The sequence below is a fragment of the Myotis daubentonii genome, chromosome 3 (assembly GCF_963259705.1).
Source record: "Myotis daubentonii chromosome 3, mMyoDau2.1, whole genome shotgun sequence".
Taxonomy (NCBI): Eukaryota; Metazoa; Chordata; class Mammalia; order Chiroptera; family Vespertilionidae; genus Myotis; species Myotis daubentonii.
Genome location: NC_081842.1, coordinates 171,848,738 through 171,865,566, shown reverse-complemented (window position 1 = coordinate 171,865,566; position 16,829 = coordinate 171,848,738). Strand labels below are relative to the sequence as shown.

The following is a 16,829-nucleotide window of genomic DNA, read 5'->3' as shown; positions in this document are numbered from 1 at the left end:
AGTCCATCGAATGCTCGCAGTCATAGTGCAAGTCTGTGGATGTGTTCTGCCCAGCCTCCCACCCTGCAATTAGGGAGTGTATGTTTTTAAGCAAAGCTATGATGTCATTGTTTGGAATTCTGAAAAGTTCTAGAAAGACAGATTTCATAGCCAGTAAGTTTTATGTTAAATGTCTGATTTCCTCGTCAGATGTCTCTACAACGGCCCTAGTTTTATTTTGTTTTGTTTAGTTTGTTTTGTTTTCAGCTTTATTGAGGTATAATTGACAAATAAAATTGTAAGCTATTTAAAGTACACAATGTGATGATTCGATATATATATTTTAAAAGGATTCTCCAGATCAAGTTAATTAATTTCTTTTTCCCAAGAGCCCTAGTTTTTGTAAGTCAATGTGGGTTTTTTTTTCTCTTTTTCTCTTTTTCTGTCTTTCTGTGTGAGAGGAGAACCATGTTAGCCCCTCTAATTTATTTCAGAAAAACAAAGTTAGAAAATGAGATTTTAGGGGACAGCAAAAAGAAGATACCTCACTACATCCCCAACCTAATCAAGCTACCACTAAAGACAAAGTGGTCTCTGGTTTCATTTTGACATGCTCATCAGCCTATCCTGTCAACTCTAAGTGTGGTGACAGGTGATGGGAAAGGCCATCAGAAGCATAAGTTTTAGGGTAATATATGCAAATGTTGACACTGAATCTGAGTTTTTATTTTTTTCTTATTTGAAGCTTTATTTTGTGATTTCTCACTATGAAAAGATGGGAAAACCTGCCATGCATACCAAAGAAAGATCAATATTTTTCCTAAGCATCTTCTTCCATGTTGTTTATCCCAGTGGCTCACACCTTTGCCTGGCAAGACCTTCCCATGCCTGTGGGTTTGGTTTAGGCACCTTTCTGGGGTGCCATGTGCTATTTGTTTTTCATTTGCTTTGAAAGAGGACACCAAGTTTAAGTTAGTTAAGACATTTGTCTCTATTCTAGTAGTCCTCATTGCTGCCTCTTCCATTGGAGTACTTTTTAGTGCTTGCTCTGTGTGTGCAAGTTCCTCTGTAAGTGTAAAAAATGAAAACTATTTAATACTCACATAAGTCTGAAAAGCATGTGTCAAAACAAAATCAGATTTTGTTAAATTTTTTTACCATAGGACCTTTGAGAGCCTTTATTTTGCCAATAATAGCAACAGCTGTAATTTCTTGTCCTGGCGCCATGCTAAGTGCATATTATTTTATACTCACAACAGCCCCCTGTGGTAGGTACTCTTATTTCCCTCGCTTTACAGATGGGAAAACTGAGGCTCAGAGGTATCCAGTAATTTTCCCGTTTCCTCAGCTAGAGATGATAGTCTTGGGATTCATACTCAGGTCTGTCTAATCCATAACTAGTATTTGTAACCACTGTTGTCTACAGGCACTCTTCTAAGGTTTAGTTACGAAGTATCCCAAACTTACTTGATAACTGACACCCACCTGTACTGCACTGTATCAATAAGATCACCAATATTCTCTCAAAACATACCCCTCAGTGCTCGTCTCTATAATTCTAGAAGGTTAGAGCATCCACCTTCATCCTCTGTTGCTTTTTGTAGGTCTCTTCTGGGATATAAGCTCCCAACTTCTCTGTAAAGCTTTCAGTTTAGACCAAAACCCAGAGAAGTTGGTCTTCTGTTGTCAAAGAGGGCCACATTTCTGTTGTCTTTCATGGGGCTCTCTTTCCTAGGCCAGGCTCTCAGTCTTCTGAAAGGGCTTTTCAAGGAATAGTGCCCTGTCTCCAGGGGCAGACCACTAAGCTCTTGGGGGGGTCAGGGGGGAGGCGGGGGAGAGACAGGGAAGCTTTGTTTTTCATGTTTCCTCCACCACCTTCCACAGGCTCTGGAAGATGTCTGTGTAATTGAATTGACCACTGGTATAATCAGTGGAGAGAGGAGCTTTGTCTTTCTTTCAGGAACCTTTGGGAGTTTTGTTGTTTTTTTCATGTTTAGCTTCCATACCCTTATTTTAATTACTTGAAAATGCTGCCAGTGAAATCTATTGATTCCTAATAATTGAGCTGGAAAAAAAACTATACTTTGCTGGTATTAAAGGATTGAATTTCTAAGTGGAAGCTTGAACTGAACCAGTGAAGCTCATGAATAAATGAAACTTTGCACCATTATCTCTTTAATTAAGTCCCAGTTTATTTGCTGCTTAAGGTTTTATTGATGGAATATACACAGACTGGCAGAAATGTGAATTTAGGATTACAACAACAGGATATGACCTCATGTTTTAAAAAGTAGCGATGCTTTTAACTCCCTGCTCTTTATAACACTTAGGTCTTGCTTTGTTTCATTGAATACCATTATGCTCATTTTAAAAAAAAATCTCATCCAAAGCAAGGTCGCTGTCACCCACCAATTTTAGGCAATTCTCACAAGGCAGCTTTGTAAATCAAAAGAGTTACCTGCTGTTGAAAAACAGTTGGAAGTTAAGGATTTACTTCAAGATGTTTAATTTCCTTGTGGCAAAAGTTAAAAATACCTAGCTTGGCTTGAATGAACATGGCTTTACTGGGATGCAAACTCTGATTCTTGGTGAAGGCTCTCTATTCTGTGTGGTTGTGTGCCAGGGGATGGGGAGGAGAAAGAGTCTCATTGGCCTGCAGCAAATGTGGAGGCCAGGGAAAGAGAGGTGTTAGTAAAGATAGAATGTTCTTCTGTGCAACATTCTCCAACTTGAGATACTGAAGCAATATTAAAAGATGTTAGACACAGGTACATACACATACACATCCATAAGCAAATGACTTTGGGGTACCTGGGTTTGAATTAATCAAATATATTTTCTAATTACAAGTCTCTTTAGAGCAGCAGTGTTCCATATGGAAGCCACTAGCCACATGTGCCTATTTTAATCTTAATTATAATTAATTAAAATGAAAAGTAGTTCTTTAGATGAAGTAGGCACAATTCAAGTGCTCAATGGGCACATGTGACTAGTGTCTATCTAATCTGACAGCACTCATTCTAGAACATTTTCCATCATTGCAGAAAGCTCCATGGGACGGGGCTGTTTTAGAACTTACAATGCGCTGGTCACTGAAAAAGAAGCATAGTTTGTAACCATTCCCACACACACTTAATACTTTCTTCAAATACATGATGGAATTGTGTTCTAAGAAACACAATTGGAAAAGGCTGTTTAGTTTCTTACATATTTTGAAATGCATATACTTTATTTCACTTGATTCTTCCCACAGCATTGTGGTGCATTCGCCTCATTTTACAGAAAGGAAACAGAAGCTCAAAGATGGAACTTGGCCATAGACACAAAGCTAATAAGTAGCAGAGCCAGGATCTGACCCCAGGTCTATTGGATTCCATTTACCATGTCTCCCCCGGTGCTCCCACTGCCACCCTCACTCACCCACTCACCTAGACACACAAAGAGAGATGAAAATTGAAGCTAAAATTGTGTTGTTTTCAGGGGTTACCAGAGAAACTATGATGGAACTTCAGGTTGAGAGCAGCAAATGGGTTGAGAGTATGTCAATGGTTGCCAACATTTTTAAACTCACAAAACTCAGATAATATACATGTGATTTTTTTAAAGTTAAGCCTTAACTGGAGATGTTGTCTTATTATTCTCCAGCATGGTTCTTGGGAATAAACACTGCTTGAAGGGGAAGTGAAAGTATAATTGAAGATCCGAGAATGATAGACATGTATAAATGATAACCTCTAGCTCTTATAATACTAACAATCGTGTAATCTCACAAAAGCATGGGAAGCCTTAGTTTAGTTGTGAAATACCCCCTCAGGCCCTGAATATCCTCTCCTGATCCTCAGGGTTCTGTCGAATAGGGTTGGGTTCTTAAACACTCCCTCAGTGTCCTCCAACTTCATAACAAACTAATTAAGTCAATCCAGTGAGGGAAAAGAAGTGAGTTAAATAAAGTGTCCATAAAGAAAAACAGTTAATAGCCTCTTCTTTCCTTGCTTTTAGTTCTGTCTTTATCGAAAGACACATCTTTACCATCATCATCATCTATTGCCTTCCATTTTCATAGCATTTTATAGTTTAGCAAACACTTTCATAAGCATTTTCCATTTTGATTGTTGCAACTACCTTATAAGGGAGAAGCATGTCTCATTTTTTAAAACAGGAAGCTGAGATTCAGAGAGGTCAAGATTCCCTGGTTGATAAGAGGCAGGCAGGGCCAGCTCGGATAATCTGTCTTTTCATCCAGTTTTTTCAGTTTTCTATATGCCTTGATGATAATCCCTTTACATTTTCCCAAGCATTATTGAAAGTAGTCTTTAAAATTTCCCTTCTGGAACATGTAGGAAAAGGGCAAGTAGCTGACCTTTTCTGAGATTGATTCAGAACATTATTTCTTGGAAGTAGACCCATGAATAGACATTTTGAGCCATTCCTGTACATGGTTTTCCAGCAAAACAGAACTCCCCAAAAGCCCCAGGGGACTTCCTGACAACGCCAGCTGTTCAAAAGCTCATTTCCCATCTCTTTGCTGTCACTTCTGTTTTCTGCAACCATCCTGGGCGTAAATCTATTAACTTGAAAGAAAACCTTGTAGTGAGACTTGTCAAAACGTAATTCTTTTTTTGTTGTTCAAGAGAAGATTAGCAAAAAGACTATTAATATTCATATTGCGAGATGTATGTGCAAGCTGCCCATGCAAAAATAGGACCAGGCTAATTTATGCAAAATGTTGAACTCCACAGTTTACCTAAATCTACAAGACATTGCATTTGAGCTTGAGTTTTGGAGTTAAATAGATCATTTGAGCTGTGTGAGCTTCAGCAAGTTACTGAATATCTCTGAGCTTTACTTTCCATTGAAACAGTAGCAAGACCTTCCTCTAACGCTTACTGTGGAAACAAAAATAAGATAATGGCTAACATAGATTCTGGCCCAATAAAATAAAAAGTAAGAACATAGTAACAAGGTGGTAGTGATAGAGAGGAGGTGGGTGTAGGGATGGGGATATCAAAATTATTAGTAGGATTTCCCACTATTGAAATTCTACTTAGAATAAACAGCACAGAGAAACACAACATGCTCAAGATTTCAAGTCATTTAAACAAGAGGAGCAAAGTCGACCCCCAGCGACTCTCCTAAGATGAGAGCAGATGCTGAGAGGATGAGTTTGAGAATCTGAAAATCTGGAGAGAGAGATGCTGGTCTGGGATTCTCCAGGGAGCAGAGTTTTGTGGCTTATTGGAAGGAGGTGGGGAGGGGGAGGGATATTTTCCTGGGGCAGGATTTCTTAGAATTTTCTTGTGATGATTTGACACCTGTACTTCTAACCAGAGTGACAAGACATCTGGAGTAGTTGCAACATTTTTGAACAAGAGCTATATGGAATATTGGTTTGACTTTCTTAAGGGTTTTAGCCAAGCAGTTTACCCAGGAATCCCAGACACATGTGTGATGAGAGGCAGACCCCTGAGTCCGAGACCCTGCTGGTGTGCTGATTGGTGTGCATGCCCGCCTCTGTGTGTCGTCTGTGTTTCACATGTTTGTCATTGACAGCCAGAAAAGTAAATCCAAGAGGCTCTTTTAAAAATCATCCCCCAAATCATCGTGGACACACTCTATGTGGACCAGATTCCTAAGCAGCCTCTTTCAAAACAGAAAATCCTTTTAATTCAATGTGTTTCTGTCAAGCTTCTAAACACAAAATGCTCATGCAACAGCTAATGTACCTTCCTACATTTTTTCCTTTGCTTACCAACAAGTGTTTGCTTACATTTCTAAAGTTAGCACTCATATCTTGAAGCATAGTAAACAGGGTAATTCTCTTATACATGTTTAAATAATGTGGAAAAATCATTTATTTTCCTTCAAGTTCTAACTTTCATTTGCATCTAGGACATAACTAAATGCCGAATACACAGAAAGCAAAAGAATTTATCATACTTTTGGTGGGTATGTGATCAAAATGAAAGCTACCCTCCACCGATCCAAAAGAGTCTTAAAATATGTATTTTCTGTCACTAAGTAAAAGATTTACCTTTCACTGGGTGTCACATGACAACAAAAGGCAATGAGCTTCAGCTTCTGCCATCAACCACAGTTCAACTGAGTGATTTTTTTTTCTGTATTAAAAAAAAAATACCACCTGCTACAGTGTTGAATATAGTAATGGCTGAAGTGAAAAAAAAGTATCTGGGACTGGCATTGCACTATGGGAATGGGGAAGGAGAGATTAAGTGATGACAGCACTTTGGCCACCTGTTTCCATCCCCTTTTAACACCAGCTTGTTTTTCAGGTGCATCGTCCCCTGCTCGGCCAGCCACTCCCTTGGTCCCTTGCAGCAGCACCACCCCACCACCACCTCCTCCCCGGCCTCCATCTCGGCCAAAGCTACCTCCAGGAAAACCTGGAGTCGGAGATGTGGTATGTTCCCTTCTGCCCTGGCTTGCTCAGAAACTCATGGTGAGCGTGACAAACAGGAGTGAAAAACCTTCCCACAGGCCATCTCTGCTTTGGGTCCAAGCCTCAAGTCACTTGTACAAATGGCCCTGACAGGTGGCATCTGAAAGGCATCCTCCAACTCTGCCATCTTCAAGGCAAGGTCTACAATGGGAGGAAAAGGAACGCTAGGCCCTCAGTTTTGCCACAGTGGGTTTGATGCAGATCAAGACAGTCATGCTCAATTGTGCTAAATCTTTAGAAAGGGAGGTGTTTCTTTTCACCATATATGTTTGCTTTTCAAAGACCCCAAGAGAAGGCAAGTCCTGATTTCTGTCTCTAGACTGCAGAGAAGTTATTGGTGGGTGGCACTCTATGTAGATATAAAGCAGTGGTGGCCCAAATGAGTTTATTCTAGAAGTTTCTTACATCGTGTTTTAGGTTAAGGGGTGGAACAGATTCTGTATGAACAATAAAGAGACTTCTAGTGGAGGTGAATTGCTTTGGAATCCATGCACACGAGCCATAAACTGGTGATGTTCATAATATTTGGTTTAGCTAGCACACTACAGCATTTTGTATTCAGATGTCTTTCCATGGGTTTACGCTCTCAGATTATATTACCTGCTTAGTCCCTGAGAGCACGTGAGTTCACAGCCCTGAAACACCATTGACCACATCACAGGTCTCAGCTCCTCTAAGTCTCACTTACCTATTGAGTGTAGCACTTTGTGGATTATGGTTCCTCTAGCTCCATCTACAAGCTCCAGTGTCGATATAATCAATTTCAGTGTAAAAATGGTGTCTCTTGTACTTTTAAGAACCTGTGTTGTTATAGCTGGGACTGGGAGTCATGAAAAATATGGAAGGGAAGCACTACGACCTATGTATCTAATTTTCCATCTCTTTTCTTCTCTCTGCAGCCCAGACCTTTTAGCCCTCCCATCCATTCCTCCAGCCCTCCTCCAATAGCACCCCTAGCACGGGCTGAAAGCACTTCTTCAATATCGTCCACGAATTCCCTGAGTGCAGCCACCACTCCCACAGTTGGTAAACGTTATCTCCTCTCTTTTAATCCATTGGTGGTTTTGACTGGCTATATTTATGACCTGGAAACCCTGAGGCCTATGTTTCTGGTCAGAATTGTTTTGCTGTGTGTTTTGCTACCATCATCTGACTCTTTACCTTCCCAGCAAAGGAGGCAAAGTGCTGCAACTAGGCGTATAAATAAAAGAATATTAACACCTGTGTTATGCAGGAATTATCTTATGCTATTCCATACAGAACTATTCCTAAAAGAAAGGAAGAAATCGTCACATAAGGTCCTGTAATTTAGATATTATTTCTTATGATCTAAATTATCTCCTTTGAGGGGGGAATGTTAATTTAAATTACAACTGTGCACCACCTCAGAAATCACAAAATTTAGAACTTTTATTTTCTTGAAGCTTTCATTTCTACATCAGTTTTGGTTGTTCTTATGTTGACAGATATTATACACATTGGCATTGTGGAACTTGAGCAAAGTTTTTGACATGTTTTTCTAGTGCTTTTCAGTGATACGTGGTCAGTGTTCCCTGAGACATAAATCATTGCTGGCATTTTTAGTAAATGCCTTTGAGCCTCTTTCCTTATGGTGTGATGAAAGTGAAGAGTTGAGAATGGCTGCTCAGCTGGATGGTTTTCTCAGGTTTAAATGCCTCACATTGCCTGGAGCGTCTTCCCTTTTCCCAAGGCTGGTCTCCCTCTCAAGGTCTTCACCATCGTCTGTAGGCTCCTGCTGCATCTTCTGTTTGCATGGTGTCTCTTACCTGGGGCTTTCCCATTCCATGTTTTCCCATTGTCTTCCTTTATTGTCAGAACTCCCCTCCAAGCTTCCCATTATTATAAGCCAGCTGACCACTCTGCATTGCTTGGGAGAATCATTAACCAAAGCTAAATAAATCCCTGCTACTTACCAAGAGCCCACTACAGAGTTGCCCATGTGAGTAGTAGCTTGATCAAAGCCTGAAGCTCTTCTGGAAAATCTCCCTACTTTTCCAGTGGAATAAGTTAAGGTGTGCCACTTAGGGGCCCCAAAGAGAAGTTCAACTATAGCACATGCTCTATATAGACCAGTCCAAAAGAATCCTTCAAATTTGGTGAAAATATAGCCAGTTGTCCAATTTCATTTGGTGCAGTAACAAGGCAGATATTTACCACTATGGGTATATACAGCCAACTGTATTCTTTATCTGCATCATTAATTGGGGCACGTTGGGGCTTCCTATTTTTATATGCCTATTAGTTCACTTCTTTCTAACTTTTGGTTTGTTTGTTTTTTCTATAACAGCCCAACCTTATTTTTGAACTCTCATTGTACTCTTGACTGTTACAGCCATTTTCCCCACTCCTGCTCTAGTTTTTTGTTGTTTGCTTGTTTTTCTCAAGATCATCTGTCCCTCCCACTCCATGTGACGTTCCTGGTTGATCAAAGAGGAAAGTGAAAATAAGCTGTCACTCAGAAAACAAACCTCAAGTGACCTCAGATGACTGTCTGACGTGTTCTTTCAACTCACTGAGATTCAGATAAAATTGCACACTCAGGAGATTTGAACTGCGTCTATGCTTTCTACAATGTTTTTATACTCCCTGCTGTCGAAATCTCAAACCCTGGCCAGTGACTTTAGTTCTGAACACATCTAGTATGCACTCTTTCAGGGTGAACCACAGAGGGGGTCATAAAAAAGCCACCTGAGAGGATAGTCACATTGCTTCATTGCTGAGGAGCACTCTGAGTTAATCTGCTGGGTTTTATTGTTTTTCATTTCTTTTTCATCTTCCCACTACATTCCTCACTCTCCTGTCCTTTATTTCCTGCTGCTGTGGGTCACCTGACAGCCACTTCTCACTGAAGGAAATACATGGTCAAGTGACTGGCCACCCAGTAGCTTCTTGTGTCTTGGTGATTATCTCTTTTTGGAGAGGATATGCTTTGGCTGTTCAGAACCAAAGGACTGGCTATTCTTGACTGTCTTGGAATGTCAACCTAATAAAGTCAAATGGCCCAGGGAGATATTATAGCAGCAAAGTCCCCGAAGCCTCTCCCACCACCACAATAGTTTTTGACATTTCCTGTCACACTTGAGCCAAAATTGGGGCAAGTGTGGTGAGAACCAATAATCAAAGTTTAATGAAATTTAAGGAATAAAATTTTAGGAGCAGGTTTAATCTTCCTACATGACAGTTCATATAAGAATATGCCCCTATCCGATATTATAAAGCAGTAAATCTGATGTCACACCTGACAATACAGTAAACTCTTTTTGTACTCAGAAAAATCTCACAGGACTTTCACTCTATGATTTTGGGAGAAATCTAATATTGTGGGAATATAGAAAATATATAAAGTTATTCTATTATAAGAAATAAACTCCTAGAGATTTGCGGTAGAAATAGGGAATTATCTCTAATTGTAAATATCCATTTTTATTTCTGTGGATGATAGTCACTGTTTTTAGATGCTTGCAGAATCTTCATTTAAGATCCCAGTGCAAAAAAAAAAAAGAGTAAAGATCATTTTTCTTCACTGTTAAATGTACTGTTCATTATATTCCTTCACTGTTAATTATGCATTTGTATCTGCCTCTTTAATATCCCAGGAATCTGGAATGAAAGAGAAATAATCACTTATGGGCAACAAAGGAAGCGTGCTGATGCTTCCTTAGGTGTGGATGTAGAACTTCGTATGCAGTACTACATACGAAGTGTTAATTATAGCATCTAAAACTTACAATATTTCCTCCAAGCCTTTGTCTCTCCAAAGTGGAGGCCACTTCTGAATTGGATTTCTTTTACAAATACCTGTATTAATGCCAGTTATCCTGCACAAAAAGAAAAATAGGCATTTGGAGGTGGATATTCTTGATCTCAATTAACAATCCCCATCTTTAATTTTAGACTTTTTCTTTTTTCTTCTGCTATTTTTTTGAAAAAGCTTGTTTCCAGTACTGGCTTCCCCATCCTAAATGAAGTTGAGGTTATCTCCATGGTTAGTCCTTAAGGAAACGTTTTCTTTAGTATTTCATTTGAGTGTTGCCCTTATTTAAACCAAGAACGGGTTATCCAATGACTCCTTTTTTGAGTTCTCTGATTTTTTTAGGATGTTTTATTCTAAGCCCTCAATGTCTACAACCACCATTTAAAAAAAGCATCAGCATGCTAATCAACCCTTATGAAATATTATTTTGTAACTTCAGCTCAAAGAACAAATGGCTATTGGAGGCTCCTCATTTTAACAAGATTGTAAAAAGGAAATCAGTTCTTCAAAAGAAGGAAGGAATATCCTCCGTCATTTCCCACTCCTGGGTATGAAACGGCACTGTTTTTACATTCAGTTACTGCGATGTGACTGTTTTGCTTCCTATTTTCTCTAGTGACTATGGAGTGTGCTCCTTAGTGCCAGTTTCATTTGTCCTAGACACTTTACAGGAGTTGCATTAGCTTGTTCTAGCCTCCAAGAAAGCCACATGTATAATAAAAACTGATTAACAGGTGATATCCTAGGACCTTAGGAATTGACAAAGAAAGGGTTTCCCTGCCTTACTCCCTAAGTCTAGGAAGCAAGCTAGTAGGATATTTTCCAAGAAACCTTGTTTATGGAATAGTGTTACTACCCTCATTCATTTCCTTATCTTCTCTACATTGTCAGAAGGATTCTCCCTTACTGGTCTTTGTACAAATTTTACTCAATTTTCCATTGAAGTTGTAATACTATCCTTAAGATCTATAGGTATTATTTTTTAATCAGATAGAATAATACTCTAATTGACCTGCATTTGTTAGTTGGTGAAATGGGGGACCATAGGCAAAGATCTGGAACACTTGGAGTCCAGAGCAACTGTTGAGACAAATTTACAGACATTTGGCCTTAATTGCACACTATAGCCAAAGATGGAATTACAGTAATGCTGTTCAAAATGAACAGTCCACAACTACCAAAGACAGGTACATGGCAAATTGAATTTGGATATTGATGAAGGTGAAATGGGATGCTTCATTCACTGACCTCAGATTTATACTGCTGCTTTTTTATGGTCTTGTTAAAAGCTTCTCTTTCCCCATGGGGGGAAGTGCATGCTGGGTAATTCTGTTGAGCTGTGACGAGGTTCTGTTGATGGACATATGTCTGGCCACTTGAGAATTGTGTCTGAGTGAAATACACTTGCACAAGTCAATTATTGATGATACTACCTTTAACAACTCCCTAAAAAGGTGGGGGTGTGATTTCTTCTATGGAGCTGAGTTCAGCCAAATTCACATGCTAAAACCTGTCATTTTTTAAATTATAGTTTCTTCTCATCATCATGAAACAAGCACATCGCTTTTTTGTATCCTAATCATAATCTCAGTGTCCTAGGTTTTGTTTTCTTTTTCCATTAAAACCATTCCTGTGTTTCAGTCAGTAATGTGTGACCCTGATTTCATTTGGGATTTGTATTTGTGTTTTTGTTTTCCATCCCTTTATATTTCTTTGGTCCGTAGTGTCAGAAGATGATGTTTTTTATGACAAACTGCCCTCATTTGAAAGGCGCTGTGAAACCCCGGCAGGTATGGTGCTAGCCAAGTGATGTCTAGATATCTAGACGTTAAAAATCCAAGCCATTATGCCATCTGAATGCTATAAACGTCATGGACATGCTACTCACCTCATGAGTGTCCAGTGCCTCTCAGATGCACCCTGTCTGTTTGTTGTTCATTGTGGAACTCATGCCATTGAATTTGTTAAGTGAACATATTTTAAAAAGCAGCAGGTTGCATGACAGTTTCTCAGCGAACAGGTCTGGAAAAGGTGAGATGCTATTGCTTTGTGAATTTACAAAGGAAGGAATAATTTAACTGCTCAGAATTACATGTCCAGTGACTGCTTTTTAATTTAAAAAAATTATAGCGCACCGTTAGTAATCTTGTTTTCTCTTTGGTACATAGGTAAAGGGTGTTTTGTGTCTGGATGCCTAAGGTGATTCCAGGGAAGGGGATGGAAGATATATGACATCTTCCAGGAGCATTAAATTGATATGCAATGCTGTTGTCATTTAAAACCTAAGCTAAGTTTATGTGACCCATAACTCCAAGTTTATCTTTTTTAAAACATAGAAGGGGATGACATTGAAGATGAAATGGATACAGCAATTGCTGAAAGACAGTTTGCCCAAACTAGTGCAGTTAAAATATGCTGATTCCCCTGCATGGCCAGGAAGACTTCCGCTCCATGCGTACAAGCACCGAATGTCAAGCTATCGACAACACATGCCCATCCCTTTAGGCCTCCATAGCTTTGCTTTGCTTTCTGATTCCTGAACTAAAAAAGAAAAGAAAAAAAAATAAAAACACCCATAGATTGCCAGCCTTCCCTTTTCCCTGCACGCTAATGGCATGCAGTGCCTCCGCCCTCCCCCATAGTGAGATTAATGACCTGCTCTGTAACTCATACTGTGTCCTTCTCTCTCCCTCTCCTTAACCTTTCCCATCCCGCTTCAACTCCTGGCCATACAGAGAATGAACAGCCTTCCCTCGTTTGGTTTGACAGAGGAAAGTTTTATTTGACTTTTGAAGGTAAGTAGTACATAGCATACCAGATTCTAATTTATACTCCCCTCATCCTTTCTTCCCATCTGCATTTCCAAATCCCAGTTCCCTTCAAAAGACCTGGGCTCACTCTCTATATAAAATGCTATGGCTACTTAGAAAATATTAACTACTAAAGAAATATTACATTAATTTGGTTTGTAAGGGAACTTCAATTTATTTTATTTAAAAAAATTAAAGCAGATTTGCAGTTAATATTGCTTACTTAATTAACTGTGTGAAATTGAAAAAACAAAACAAAATGAAACACCTTTCTTGTCCAAGGAACTTAACTCTGTCAACCAGGGCTCCTTCCTAACACTTGCAAATGCGATGCAACAAATATAAGGACATTTTTGGTTAGAATTGGCATTTAATTCTGTTTTAGATAATTAATATTTCAGATACAACATCCACTATTGTAAAATGTAAATATGTATATACTGTATGTCCTATGACAAGGAAGCTGCATAGAAGAACAGAAAAATGAAGAGGAAAAAGGGGGAGGTATTTTCTGTAAACAGTTCTGTTGTCTCCAAAAATTGCAACTGGAATGACCGTAGTAAAATGGACAACTATCATTGGACTTGCCATTTTAGAAGATGAAGGAAAATATACATGAACGTGTCAGATGTGTAATCTCTGTGCTGAATAATTTATGTTCTGTATTAAGGATTAGCATTCTTCTGTTTTATATTTAAGTTCCAAATCATTTTCACAGGCCAGACCAGGGGTGGGCAAACTTTTTGACTCGAGGGCCACAATGGGTTCTTAAACTGGACCGGAGGGCCGGAACAAAAGCATGGATGGAGTGTTTGTGTGAACTAATATAAATTCAAAGTAAACATCATTATATAAAAGGGTACGGTCTTTTTTTTTTTTTTTTTTTTTTTTAGTTTTATTCATTTCAAATAGGCCGGATCTGGCCCACGGGCCATAGTTTGCCCACGGCTGGGCCAGACACTTGATAAAATGGCCCATTTCAACTAATGGTGGAGGGAAAATGAAGTAATTTAACTTAATTAACAGATCATCTTACACGTAAATATTTATCACTTAATCCCCTATTTTCTACCATTTAAATAGCTGAATGTATCCAGGGATCAAAAGTCAGCCAAAAAATATTCAACTCTAGAATTGAATCTAAATATTGAACTTGTGTGTTATGACAACAAAAAAACTTTCCTAACTTGAGTGTGTGTTTTAATGCAATTTTAAACAAGGAAATGACTTACAGATTCTTAAGTAGTTTGTGTGGTGTGGCTTTTTTTCTGTTCACAGTGAATTTTCCTTGTAAGATGGTGCTAGAGGTGGAAGTCCTTAGCTTGGAGTAGTTGGGATAGCAGCAGAAAATAGGGTCTGATTTAAAACTTTCCCAATACCTGGTTTCTTGTCCTGGCTCAGGTAGAGGACAGGAGGCTACGCAGTCCACAGCACATCAGAAGCTTGATAGTCTCAGGTCATTAATTTTGTAATAACCAAGATGCAAAGTCTATAAACTTATGACCTTATATACTACCTCTTTGAATCAGACGGAATTAAAAAGTACCCAAGTGTCTTTTTACTGAGCGGCACATCCCAAAAGGAGAAGCTGCGATTGAATAGGTTGGTGATCCTGAGGTACCATAAATACCTGCCTGTGGAAAAGCCCTATCTCTGGTGCAGCCTGGCCTCAGCTGAGGCTATAGAGTACCCTGCTTTAACCAAGAAATTAAACAGCACACCACTGGCACTCCTCAATAATTGTCTGAGGTTCCAAAACAACACTTTGGCAGGCTTTTTGATGTTGCAGTTTACTTTGGCTTTAGAGTATCTATTGGCTCATTTGCTTGTGTTTTATTTGGGGTTTCTTTTAACAGAGAGAGATAGGCTCTCCTTAAAGATACTGATCTAAAGACAATTTTTGGTTGTTGGTTTGTTTTTAAAATATGTTTTATCAATCAAATATAAGTATTAATAAGTGTGTGGAGTAACATAATGTGAACCACATCTTTTTATATTTTAGGAAAATATATTTGTTCATAGATTTTTGAATATCTAAATTTGATAACATTGTCATTCTAATTATAAGATCCAAATTCCCTAAGCATCTCAATTTTGGCCAAGAGAAGTCACGTAAGAAAGTTTTAATAGAAATTACTTGGAACCGCTAGTACTGGGTCTTTGCTCAAGTCTGGGAAATATAAACAAAGCTTCCCAAGGGATTAGAGGAGCACCCATATCATGGATGTGCATCCCTCCTCATCAGGAAATGCTTATGCATATGAAAGTGCATTAACCCCTAAAGTGCCTGGGAGCGCAATTGCGCTCCTCCTGTATTTCGCCAAAAGTGCCAGGAGCGCTTTCCCACTCCTCCTGCAATGTCACTATTAGATGCTAGTAGTTCACTCTTTATTGACAGATGGCACTTAAGTGCAGAAAACAAATGTGGTAAAGGTTTCCTTAAGTTTTTGAATATGTAACTTCATTTACTTGCGATTCATAATTTTTTTCCTAAACTGCTGTAAAATCAGCAAAAATGCCTTGGCAATTTTAGCATAGCTCCTAGGATATTGGTTGGCACTCAAAGGGTTAAAATAAACTTTAAGGGAAAACTTAAAAAAAAAAATTAAAGATGACCCCTCACCCAAGAATATGTTTTTATTGATTTTGGAAAGAGAGGAAATGAGAGGGAGAGAAAGAAACATCTATCGGTTACCTCCCATACGCATCCCAGCTGGGATTGAACCTGCAACCTGGGTATGTGCCCTGATGGGAATTGAACACATGACCTTTCAGTGTACGGGATGATGCTCCAACCGAGCTACACTGGACAAGGCAAGGATAGCTATGTGGGTTTTTTATTTGTTTGTTTTTAAAGGACAGTGTTTAGTTTTTTTAATATTGATTTCAGGGAGCAAGGGAGATAGAGATAGAAACATCAATGATGAGAGAGAATCATTGATCGGCTGCCTCCTGCACGCCCCCACACTGGGAATTGAGCCTGCCCTGACCAGGGATCGAACATGACCTGGTTCATAGGTCGACTCTTAACCACTGAGCCATGCCAGCCGGGCAAGGATAGCTATGTTAAAAAAATGGAGAAGTTTCGTTTTTATCATTTTTGTACATTAGTCTCAGATATTTTTAGCTAGTGCAACCTGAAAGAATTTTTAAAATTTTCTACTGTGATAATAAAATGACATAGAAATGGTGACATGTTAAATTGCCTTAAGTATAGTGCCCCTGCCCAAATTTTTGTACTCCAAAAACCTGTCATTCAACATATTTTATTGAATATACTTCTTGCATATTCTTCTTGGGCACTCTGCTTTTACCCACATTTATCATTAATATTAATTATCGTCATCTTTAATTTTCTACTCAGGGAATGTAGAAAAGGAAGAAAGATTCCCATGCCAAAAAAAAATTCACTTTTTCTAGTTCTTTTAAAATATTATTTATTGGCATCTAAATAGTGTGTTTATAGTGCTCAAAACTTTACCCTGTCTTATTCATTGCTTTGTTCTTCTAATGCTTTAGGCAGCCTGGTCACTTAGTCAGGGTTTGAGCCACTGACTGACCAACTATCTAGTGAACATTGGCTTGTGAGTTTCTTTGCAGATAATGTGAGATGCTTTACACTTTCAAATTGAATTTAACTAGAGATAGGAAAGTATTAGACAGTGGTTCTAGCTCACAAGAGTGTCAAAGCTTTTCTTAAAGTTTCACTTTTATAAACAATTTCACTGAAATTTAACCTATGTAAATTGGGTTAATAAAAAAAAAAGTCAAGGTTTCAAGAAGTAATAACCTTTTAAATTCATTCATC

At 38.7% G+C, this 16,829-nt stretch overlaps 1 protein-coding gene across 1 annotated transcript in view; it reads left to right on the top strand.

Annotated features, from left to right (window-relative positions):
• SGIP1 (SH3GL interacting endocytic adaptor 1) overlaps positions 1–16,829 on the top strand; it is a 214,341-nt gene that overhangs the window by 153,737 nt on the left and 43,775 nt on the right. The window contains exons 15-18 of the mRNA XM_059689264.1: positions 6,270–6,397; positions 7,336–7,462; positions 11,936–12,001; positions 12,947–13,006. Coding sequence (XP_059545247.1) covers positions 6,270–6,397; positions 7,336–7,462; positions 11,936–12,001; positions 12,947–13,006 — 381 coding nt within the window. The remainder of the gene's footprint in view (positions 1–6,269; positions 6,398–7,335; positions 7,463–11,935; positions 12,002–12,946; positions 13,007–16,829) is intronic.